At 37.0% G+C, this 12,264-nt stretch overlaps 1 protein-coding gene across 1 annotated transcript in view; it reads left to right on the plus strand.

Annotated features, from left to right (window-relative positions):
- LOC115300234 (ATP-binding cassette sub-family A member 3-like) overlaps nt 1-12,264 on the plus strand; it is a 123,769-nt gene that overhangs the window by 46,722 nt on the left and 64,783 nt on the right. Inside the window, exons 11-14 of the mRNA XM_029949882.1 lie at nt 598-727; nt 10,398-10,552; nt 11,022-11,177; nt 11,718-11,928. Of these exons, the coding sequence (XP_029805742.1) occupies nt 598-727; nt 10,398-10,552; nt 11,022-11,177; nt 11,718-11,928 (652 nt within the window). The remainder of the gene's footprint in view (nt 1-597; nt 728-10,397; nt 10,553-11,021; nt 11,178-11,717; nt 11,929-12,264) is intronic.

The raw sequence follows: 12,264 nt of genomic DNA on the forward strand, positions 1-12,264 counted from the left end.
CCACCAACAGTGTAGGAGGGTGCCCGTCTCTCCACACCCTCTCCAACAACTGTAGTCTTTTGCTTTGTTCATTTTAGCCACTCTGACTGGCATGAGGTGGTATCTCAGTGTGGTTTTGATTTGTGTTTACTTCTTTTGTTTCTTGTTTTCTAGAGTGAGAGTGATGCTCTTTCCATACTTTTGCATCTTCAGCAGGAGCACTGCTAACCTACACATAGGAAACTTGAGATGCCTATAAAATATCTCTGTTTTAGATGTTCTGTCCAGGTTTTCTGTTGGCAGTTCTCCAAACCAGGACAAATGCATGAACTGAAGTAGATTACGGCATTATCAGTTTTAAGATGTTAATTGAATCAAAGCATGAATGTATATTCCTGAGGGATGTTTATAGATTTACTGTGAAATTTTACAACTCGTGTTATGCTTTCAATTATTTTTTTTTCCAATCACAATTTCATCCTTCTTAAATTTTGATTTTTTTTCCTCATGAGATTGATTTTGTGGTATGGTTTCTTATATAAATAGTTGATATGAGTATTTGTTCTTTCAAAGTGATAGTAATAGATAAAGTGAATATCTGTGGATTTTCCTCAACAGGAATTCCGAGTGCAAAATACTACCAAGATAGCTGTAAAAGACTTGTCTTTGAATTTATATATGGGGCAGATTACTGTTCTTCTAGGACACAATGGAGCAGGAAAATCCACTACTCTATCTATTCTCTCAGGTAGGTGTATGCATCTCTTCAGAGTGTCATAGACACTGTAGATCAAGGTTACAAGACTTTTTTGTATCCTTTTGATGTTTACAATTTATTCAGTTCAATGATACATAAAATTGTTCAGCAATTTACTTTCTTTTTAAGCTGTAAATAATTCTATGTGAGTGATACCAGATATCAGGTTATACAAATATTTTACAAAGTAACTATTGTAAAAAAAAAGTGCTCAAAGAACTAAAAGAAACCACAATTAAAGGAATAATGGAATGTGTGAAAATAATATCAAATAGAAAATATCAGTTAAAAGGTAGAAATTATAAAAAGAAGAGTCAAATGGGAATTCTGGAGTTGAAAAGTACAGCAACAAAAGTGAAGAATTCATTAAAGGGGCTCAACAGTAGATTTCATCAGTTGTCCCAAGAGAGAACTAGTGAACTTGAAGACAGATTGATGGAGATTATAAAATGTGAATAAAACACAAGAAAAAGAATCTAGCAAAATTAACAGTTTTATAGGAAGTTTTGATATCTTTAAATGCACCAGCATACATGTAGCAGAATGTAGGAGAGGAGAAAGAGAACAAAGCTAAAAAGTATTCTACAAAATAATAGCTGAAAACTTGCCAAATTTTATGAAAACATTAATCTACACATAAGAAGCTCCACAAACTTCAAATAGGATAAATGAGAAGAGTTCACCACCCAGAAATATTATACTAAAAATTATGAAAGAGGAGCACCTGGGTGGCTCAGTTGGTTAAGCATCCAGCTTCAGCTCAGGTCATGATCTCAGGGTTCGTGGGTTCGAGCCCCACGTCGGGCTCTGTGCTGACAGCTAGTTCAAAGCCTGGAGCCTGCTTCGATTCTGTGTCTCCCTCTCTCTCTGACCCTTTCCTGCTCACATTGTCTCTCTCTGTCTCTCAAAAAATAAATAAAAAACATTTTTAAAAAATTATGAAAGAGAGTATCTTTTTTTTTTGAAAGAGAGTATCTTGAAAGCAGCAAGTCAAATGTTATTTGTCACATTCAGTGGTGCCCCAGTAAGACAAGAAGCTGAGTTCTCCTTAGAAATAATGGAGGCCAGGGTGCCTGGGTGACTCAGCCAGTTAAGTGTCTGACTCTTGGTTTCGGCTCAGGTCATGATCTCACAGTTTTGTGGGTTCAAGCCCCACCTTAGGCTTTGTGCTGGCAGTGCAGAGCCTGCTTGGGATTTTCTCTCTCTCTGCCCCTTCCCTGTTCATGCTGTTCCTATCTCAAAATAAATAAATAAACTATTAAAAATTTAGAAACAATGGAGGCCAGAAGGCAATGGGATGATATATAAAAGTGCTAAAGATTTGAAATGATCAGTTATTAGTAATGAAATTAAATCAATAATCAAAAAGTTCCAAGAACTTGAACAAATGTCCAAGAACAGATGACTTCACAGGTGAATTTTATCAAACTAAAGAAGAGCTAATGCTCATTCTTCTCAAAACTTTCCAAAAAAATAGAAGAGGAAGGAAAACTTTAAATTTTTTTTAATGTTTTTATTTATTTTTGAGAGAAAGACGGTGTAAACAGGGGACGGTCAAAGAGAGAGGGAGACACAGAATCCAAAGCAGGCTCCAGGCTCTGAGCTAGCTGTCAGCACAGAGCCTGAGGTGGGGCTCAAACCCACGAACTGTGAGATCATGACCTGAGCCGAAGTCAGACGCTTAACCGACTGAGCCACCCAGGTGCTCCAGAAAACTTCTAAATTCATCCATTGAGCTTTATCCTGATACCAAATCAAGCACTCTACAAAAAAGAAAACTACAGGTGGTCAGTATTTCTAATGAACATATATATAAATCTATTCAACAAAAGTTAGAAAAGCAAATTCAACCATATATAAAAGAATTCATCATGATCGTGTTGGATTTAAACCAAAAATGCAAGGGTGGTTCAATATTGGCAAATCAATCACTGTGATACATCACATAAAAGGAAGGATAAAAACCATATAATCATTTCAAAAGATGGATAAAAAGCATTTGGCAAAATACAACATTCTTAATTAAAAACTTGCAACAAAGTGTTTTTAGAGGGAATGTATTTCAATATACAATATATGACAAACCCACAGCTAATGTCACACTTAATGGTAAAAAGCTGAAATCTTTTCTTCTAAGATCAGGAATGAGATAAGGATGTCTACTATCATCACTCTTATTTAAAGTAATAAAAAAATTTTATTCAGGTGGAAGTCCTAGCCACAGCAATCAGACAAGAAAAAGAAAAGGCATTTAAATTGGTAAGGAAGACTTAAAACTGTCATTATTTGCAGATGATATGGGATGGAAAGGTCTGAAGACTCCACCATAAAACTATTAGAACTAATAAGGGAATTCTGTTAAGTTGCGGGATACAAAATTCATATGCAGTGGGAGCTCTGGAGTGGCAGAGTAGGAGGACTCTGAGCTCATGCCATCCCACATTTACAACTAGAGATCATCCACATCCAAGTAAATAAACAAGAATGATCCAAAGACTGGAAGAACAAATGACAACTAAGTATAAACAAGAAGCTGCATCTGAAGGATTAGGAAGGTTAGAAAGGCAGAGAGAGGGTGCCTGTAGGAGGGAGGGAGCTATACACAGAAATGGCAGAGAAACCGATCCTTGCGCCAGGGAGCTCCCATGAGGAAGACTAATCCCCATAACATTTGGCTTTGAAAACCAAAGAGGCTGAACTCTGTGAGTTTGTGTAACCAGGGGAGCCTGAAGCTTTAAAAGTCAGCAGATTCAGCACTCGGTGAACTGGGAGGGTTAGTGATAGGTGGGCCATGGCCCATAAAGAGATAGCAGCCTGCATGGAGAGGCAATATAAAATGTGAGTTTACACAACACCAGGGGCAAATGGGAGCCAGATATATTTACTGATTTCATAGCATGTTGGGAGGCTTTTCCAAAAATGAAGGAGCTGGAAAGCACCATTTCCCCCTCCCCCCAGCCCTATCCTGCCGTTCCCCCAGCCCCAGCATAAACACAGGGTCATCTGCCAGCAGCAGGACTGCACATTCAGTTGGAACCTAACCTGCTAGTCATGCACAATGCCCATGAATTCTGAGGACTTGCTTACTTTAATCCTGCTAGCCTCTGTTCTGGACTCAGAACCAATTTTGTTAGAGCCACATGTTCACCCCTTCCAGTCACTGAGTGCAAAGCTGTCATTGTGTGCCCTGAACATCTGCTGTGTGATGTGTGCCTCGGCATCCTTGTGTGCTGAGCCCAGTCTCCAGCCCACTGCTGCTGCAGTATTTTGGGGGATCCAGCATAAGACTAGTGGCCCAGCACAAATTTTTCTAACACTGTCACCCCACTCCAAGTTCTCTGGCAGGTACAGCCCTTAAGAGGTGGCCTGCCTCAGTCCCACTAACACCACAGAGAGCAAGCACACTCACAAAAGGCAGAGAATCACTGTCAATGACTTCACTGAAAGGAAAAGTGGCTCAGACACAACAGCAGGGCATAAACAATATACATAGGATACTCTGCTAAAGTGCCAAGTTCTGATGAACAGGGGGTAACACACTGTAGGGCACTCTGGGAACAACATAGCAAAGATAAAGGGCTCAATATATAGAATGTGAAAAACACGCTTGATGGAATGAACCACAGGATGGGAGACTTAGAGGAATGAACTAGTGACCCAGAAGATAGAGTATGGAAAGTAATCAAACTGAACAAAGGAGAGAAAAAAATTATGCAAAATGAGAACAGACTTCGAGAACTCTGACTATAGCAAATGTAAAAAAATTCATCTTATAGGAATTTCAGAAGGAAAGAGAAGGTGGCACATAAGTTTTTTGAGGAAATAATAGCTAACAACATTCCTATCTGGGGAAGGAAACACAGATCCAGATCCAGAAGGCACAGAACCCTCATGAAAGTCAACAAACACAGATCCACACTGAGACATATTGTAATTAAATAGGCAAAATATAGTAAAAAAGAAAAAGTTTCACTTTTTTTTGAGAGAGAGTGCATGAATGCAAGGGGGGGAAAGCAGAGGGAGAGAGAGACTCTTAAGCAAGCCTTATGCCCAACACAGAGCCCGATACAGGACTCCATCTCACAACTGTGAGATCATGACTTTAGCTAAAATGAAGATTTAGACACTTCACTGACTGAGCCATGCAGGTGCCCTAGGAAAAAATGTTAAAAGCAGCAAGACAAAAAGGAACTATAACTCTCAAGGAAGAATCTAGAAGACTAGCAGGAGAGTTTTCAGAAGAAACTTTGCAGGCCAGAAGGTAGTGGCATGATATATTCAAAGTGCTGACTGGGAAAAATCTGCAGCCAAGGATACTTCTATCCAGCAAGTATATATATTCTATTCAGAATAGAAGGAGAGATGGAGAGATTCCCAGACAAACAAATTAAAGGAGTTCATGACCAGTAAACCAGCCCTGCAAAAAACATTAAAGGAGAATCTCAATGGAAAGACCAAAAAAGAAAGTATAAAGATAGGGGGCACAAAACCAATAAAAATTAATATTTCTGTAAAAAAATCAGTTAAGGAACTCACAAAGTAAAAGAATATAAAATATAACAACATATACCTAAAACATGGGGAGGAGAGGGAAAAATAATGGGTTCAAATTTAAACAGTCATCAACTTAATATCAACTGCTAGATGCAGAAGAGGTTACATACAAGCCTTAATCATAACCATATATCAAAAATCACCAATAAAGATGCAAAGAATAAAGAGAAATCCATATATATCACTAAAGAAAATCACAAAACATGAAAGAGAGACAGCCTACTGAATGGGAGAAGATATTTGCAAAAGATATATCGAATAAGGGATTAATATCCAGAATATGTAAATAAAAGAAATGATTTTATTTAACAATGTAAAGAAGAGAAGTGTCTGGGTGGTGGTTCAGTTGGTTAAGTGCTGACTCCTAATGTCACGAACCTGACTTGCAGTTTGTGAGTCTGCGCCTTGCCAGGCTCTGCACTGATAGTGTGGAGCCTGCTTGGGACTCTTGCTCTCCTTCTCTCTCTGCGCCTCTCTCTCTCTCTCTCTCTCTCCCTCTCTCTCTCTCTCTCTCTCTCTCTCTCTCTCTCTCTCAAAATAAACTTTAAAAAAATGGACAGAGGACCTGAATATGCTTTTTTCCAAAGAAGACATACAAATGGCCAATTGACATATGAAAAGATGCTCAACCTCAGTCATCATCAAGAAAATGCAAATCAAGGGGCGCCTAGGTGTCTCAGTCCTTTAAGTGTCTGACTTTGGTTCAAGTCATGATCTTGTGGTTTGTAAGTTCAAGCCCTGGGTAAGGCTGTGTGCTGCCAGCTCAGAGCCTGGAGCCTGCTTTGGATTCTGTGCTCCTCCCCTGCTCTCTGTCGCTCTTTCTCTCTCAAAAATCAACATTTAAAAAATTAAAAAAAAAAGAAAATGCAAATTAAAACCAGAAGAAGATATCACTTTGCACAAGTCAGAATTGTTAGTATCACAAAGACAAGAAATGACAAGTGTTGGGAGAATGTAAAGGAAAGGGACCCCTCATGTGCTGTTAGAATGTAAACTGGTGCAGCCACTGTAGAAAACAGTATGGAGTTTTCTTAAAAAATTAAAAACAAATACAATATGATCCAGTAATTTTACTACTGTGTATTTACCCAAAGAAAATGAAAAACAGTAATTCAAAAGGTACATTTACCTCTGTTTATTTACATTATTTGCAATAGTGAAGAAATGGAGGCAACCCAAGTGTCCATCAATACATGAATGGATAAGGAAGATGTGTATGTATGTATGTATGTGTATATGTATGTGTGCGTGTGTGTGTGTGTGTGTGTGTGTGTGTATAATGGAATATTGCTCAGCTATAAAGAAGAATGAGATCTTGTCATTTGTTAAAACATGGATGGATATGAGGGTATTGTGCTAAGTGAAATAAGTCAGAGAAAGGCAAATACCTTATGATTTCACTCATATGTAGACTTGAAGAAATAAAAACAAAGAAACACTCTCAATACAGAGAAAAAAGTGGCAGTTGCCAGAGAGAGGAGGTAGGTGGGGGGATGGGAAAAATCAATGATGGGGATTAAGAGGTACAAACTTCCAGCCTAAAAAAAAATTATTTTTTTAAAAAAGTAAAGTGCTGAAAGAAAAACCTATCAGCTGAGAGTCTTATCTCTAGGTTTTAAAAATTAACATGAAATAACACATTCCCAGATGAACAAACCTGACAGAATTCCTAGCAGACATGCCTTAAAAAAGTTCTTTGGGCTGAAACCAAGTAATGCCAGATGGAAATCTGAATACACACACACACTCTCTCTCTCACAACATGCATAGCATCAAAATAGTTAATTATGTAATTATAAAAGATAGTACTATCTATTTTATCTATTTTTTAATTTCAAAAGGAATTATATGAAAATATTTATATAATTATAATGTTTGGCCTACAATATAGAAAAGTAATAAATTTGACAATAATTGCATGAAGGAGGCAGATAGAATCCAAATTACAATAGAATAAGGAAATGATGCTAGGTAGCAACACAAATCCATAGGAATAAATGAAAAATGCTAAATAAGTAAATTTAACAAACTACAAATATCTACTTGCTCTCCACTTCTGTAATAGGCATAAAATTCTATAAGTATTAATTAAAACAATATATTCTTGGAATGGTAACACATGTAGATGAAATGTGTATAACAAAAGTAGAACAGGTGTGCCTGGGTGGATCACTTGGTTTAGCATCGAAATCTTGATTTCAGACCAGGTCATGATCTCATAGTTGGTGAGATCAGGTCCCATGTTGGGCTCTGTGCTGACACCATGGAGCTTGCATGGGGTTCCCTTTCTCCCTCTCTCTCTGCCCCACCCCTGTTGTCTCTCTCTCTCTCTCTCTCTCTCTCTCTCTCTCTCTCTCTCTCTCTCTCTCTCTCTCTCTCTCTCTCTCAAAGATAAATAAACTTTAAGGGGAAAAAAACAATAGTAGCCAAAAAATAGAGAAGAGGGAACAGACCTATATCAGAGTAATGATTCTATGGCTCTCTAGAATTAAGTTAGTATAAATCTGAGTTGATTCTGGTAAATTAAATTGTATATAGTAAGCCTCAGAGCAACTGCTAAGAAAATAACTCAAAAATAAATGCATTTAAAAAATCATTAAAGGAATTTAAATGTTACAGTAGAAAATATTCAATGCATAAGAAAGCAATAAAGAAGGAATATAGGAACAAAGGCATTGAAAACAAGAAGGCAAAAAAAAAAAGAAAAGAAAACAAGAAGGCAAAATGGCAGACATAAACCCAGCTATATCAATAATCATGTTGCTAGAGGATTAAACAATCCATATAAAAGGCAGATAGATGTATTTAAAAAAGCCAACTCTATGCTGTGTACAGGAGACATATTTCAGATTCAAAGATACAAATAGTTTTAAAGTGGAAGGATGGAAAAAATACACAGAATTCAACCAAAGTAAAGCTACAGTAGCTATGCAAATATCAGGCAAAGTAGACTTTAAAACAGTGCTGCTAGAAAAAATAGATATTTTAAATATATATATATATATTTTTTTTTTTTTTTTGAGACAGAACACACAGGCAAGGGAGGGGCAGAGAGAGGGAAACAGAGAATCCCAAGCAGGCTCTGCACTGCCAGTGGAGAGCCTGACACGGGGCTCAAACTTACATCACCATGAGATCATGACCTGAACCAAAGTCGAATGCTTAACCTGAGCCACCCAGGAGCCCCAAAGGATATTTTATGATAAAGAGGTCAATCTATCATGAAGTTGTTAACAATTATAAACATACATGCACGTAACAACAAAGTTCCCAAATATGCGAAGCAAAAACTGTCAGAATTTAAGACAGAAATAGATAGAAAAGTAGTAATTGTAGATTTCAATATGCCACTTTCAATGAAAAATACAGCAACTAGGCAGAATATCAACAGGTGAATAGAAGACTTGAAAAATATTACACACAAAATAGATCTCATAAACACCTATACACATCTAATAACAGCAAAATATATGTTCTTCTCAACTACATATAGAATAGTCTCTTGGATAGACCATATATGAGGACACAGAATAAGCCTGAATGAATTTAAAAGATTGAAATCACACAAAGTGTAGTTTCTGCTGACAGTGGAGTGAAATTATAAATTTACAACAGAAATTTGAGAAATTTGTGGAAATTAACATACTCCTAAGTACCGATGGTAAAAGAAGGAATCACAAAGAAAATTAATAAATATTTTGACATAAATGAAAACGACATGACACACAAAACTAATGAAATGAATCTAAGACTGTGCTTAGAGGGAAATTTATAGCTGTAAATGCCTACATTAAAAAGTTCTCAGGGAGCCTGGGTGGCTCAGCCAGTTAAGCATCCAAGTTTGGCTCAGGTCATGATCTCGCGATTTATGAGTTCGAGCCCCACATCGGGCTCTGTGCTGACAGGTCATAGCCTGGAGCCTGCTTTGGATTCTATGTCTCCATCTCTACTCCTTCCCTGCTCATGCTCTCTTTCTCTCTCTCTCTCTCTCATAAATAAAAACAATTTTTAAAAAGGTCTCAAAGAAATCATCTGTCCACCTTAAAACATTTAAAAAAAGAATGGCCAGCTAAATCCAAAGCAAGAAGAAAGGTGGAAATCATAGAATTAATGAAACCCAAAGCTAATTCTTTGAAAAGATCAATAAAATTGACAAAACTTCACCTATACAGACCAAGGAAGAAAAAATAGAGAAGACACAAATAACTAAAATCAGAAATGAGAAGTCTGCTACAGAAATTAGAAATCAAAGGTATGATTAGCCAGTCTCATTTCAGTGCATCTAAAATGAAAACATCTGGAATAAACATGAAGATGGAGAGACTGCAGTGAAACAGGGATAATTTGTCATAATGGACATTTCTGAACATATTTATCCTCTTAGTCATCTTTTGTTTTTTATTATTGAAGAATAGTTGACATACAATGTTCTTTTAGTTTTAGGTGTACATTGTGGTGTCAAAATTCTATACAATACTCAATGCTTACCACCGTAAGTGTAAAGTAGAATTAATGAGTTATTGGATTCAAAGTGATAGTTTCTCCTTTAAACATAACCAATAATTATGAGAGATATGGATAAAAATTATATAAATATATTGAAACTATTTTAGGTTACTTTGTGTTACCTCTCCTGACTAGAACTTAAATTCTTCAAGGACAACATTTTTATTGTTTGGATTTTCTACTTTTAAAAGAGTTTACAAAAAAAAAAAAGACTTTACCACAGTCTAGGGCAGTGTACAGTTTACAACATAATTAATTCATAGATATTGTCATATGGCTGATGGCAATAATATTAAGTACTAACATAACAAACTCTTTAGTGTTTTTGTATACCTGACTGATTTATACTCATTCAGATTCATTGGGCATTAGAACATGCAGTTAATCAAACTTAAAAATAAAAAATAAATTAATTATTTTTATTAATAACTTATTAATAAATTATCCACCACTCCAAGTACAATTGGTATTTTCTTGAATTTTCTTCTGAGAGATGTTGCTAATTCTATTGAATAACCCATACGTAGATTTAAAATTTAGGGTTTGCTGTTACATCCCTCATGAAAGCTAAGGTTCTGTTATGTCTTCTACTTGGTCCTAGGTCTCTATCCTGCTACCAGTGGAGAGGCCTATATTAATGGATATGACATCTCAAACCAGATGGTCCAGGTCAGGAGAAGCTTGGGCTTGTGTCCCCAGCAGAACTTGTTGTTTAATTGCTTGACTGTGTCAGAACACCTTTATTTTTATTGTTTGGTAAGCTAAAAATATTTTCCTTTTTCCCATTCTATTGGTATACTTCAAGCAGATTACCAACTATCCATACCTTATTCTTAGACAGTTCAAAAACTTATTTTTGATGAATTCTCCTTTAAACATAAAGTCAGGGCGCCTGGGTGGCTCAGTCGGTTGAGCGTCCGACTTTGGCTCAGGTCATGATCTCATGGTTCGTGGGTTTGAACCCCACATCGGGCTCAGTGCTGACCGCTAGCTCAGAACCTGGAGCCTTCAGATTCTGTGTCTCCCTCTCTCTCTGAACCTCCCCTGCTCATGCTCTTTCTCTCCCTCTCCCTCAAAAATAAATAAAACATTAAAAACTTAAAAAAATAAACATAAAGTCAAAGGGAAAAAGCCACTATACAGATGATATAAGAGAATAGCTTATGTAAGTTGTATCTAAGAATAAAGTTGGAAGCACCATGTAAAGTCTGGCTTCTCTTTCTAGGTAAAGGGAATACCTCGAAAAACACATCTTGTGGAAATTGATCATATGTTGTCTGCTTTTCACTTGCTGGATAAGCGTAATGCATTTTCATATTCACTGAGTGGAGGAATGAAGCGCAGGCTCTCTGTGATCATAGCACTTATAGGGAGCCCCCAGGTAACAACAACAATAAACACACATTTTAAAAAATGGATCCCGGGGCTCCTGGATGGCTCAGTCGGTTAGGCGGCCAACTTCGGCTCAGGTCATGATCTCACAGTTCGTGGGTTCGAGCCTCATGTCGGGCTCTGTGCTGACAGCTCAGAGCCTGGAGCCTGCTTTGGATTCTATGTCTCCCTCTCTGACCCTCCCCCGCTCACACTCTGTGTCTCTCTCTCTCAAAAACAAACAAACAAACAAACAAACAGAATCCACACTAAGCTGGTCTAAAAAAAAAAAAGTCACAGAAACCTGACAGCTGATACAAATCTAACACTGGTAAAGGAACTTTACATATGAAATCCCATATGGAATTGATATGATCAACCTCGTTATAATAAAAACTGTCTCAGATTTGGAATTATTCTGACATTCCTAATTCAGTTTTAGTCTAAACTTGTTAGCTTAATTGGACAAGTGACTGAAAAAGCAAAACCAGAGTAAACCCCATAACTGGTAAGACCTTTAATGGTTATGTAATTGTTCTTCTGTCTTTAGGTTGTGATACTTGATGAGCCAACATCTGGAATGGACCCATTCTCAAGGAGGGCCACCTGGGATGTCCTTCAGCAGTATAAAGAGGATCGTACCATCTTATTGACCACCCACTACATGGATGAAGCTGACATCCTGGGTGACCGCATAGCCATCATGGTTAAAGGATCCCTGCGCTGCTGTGGCTCCTCAGTTTTCCTGAAAAAAATATATGGTCTCTTTCCCTTTGATCATTCTTTGGATATTGATATGTTAATATTCTTCAAACATACTCTTCATGGATATTGAGGTCTTCATAATATAATTTCCCTAGTTTTTTGTCTGTCTCCCCAAAACTTCTATGATTTCCTCTGTCCTTTTATTTGGGACTCCACTATGAGCTCTTTGAAATAATGGTCATAGTGGATTTATTTTTAAGATGGAAGTACAGTTGACATACAGTGTCGTATCATTTTCAGGTTTACATCATAGTGATTCAGTATTTTTATACTTGACAAAATGATCCCCATCATAAGTCCAGTTACCATTTGTAATCATACGAAGTTATTAC

This window comes from Suricata suricatta, chromosome 8 (genome assembly GCF_006229205.1).
Source record: "Suricata suricatta isolate VVHF042 chromosome 8, meerkat_22Aug2017_6uvM2_HiC, whole genome shotgun sequence".
Classification (NCBI taxonomy): domain Eukaryota; kingdom Metazoa; phylum Chordata; class Mammalia; order Carnivora; family Herpestidae; genus Suricata; species Suricata suricatta.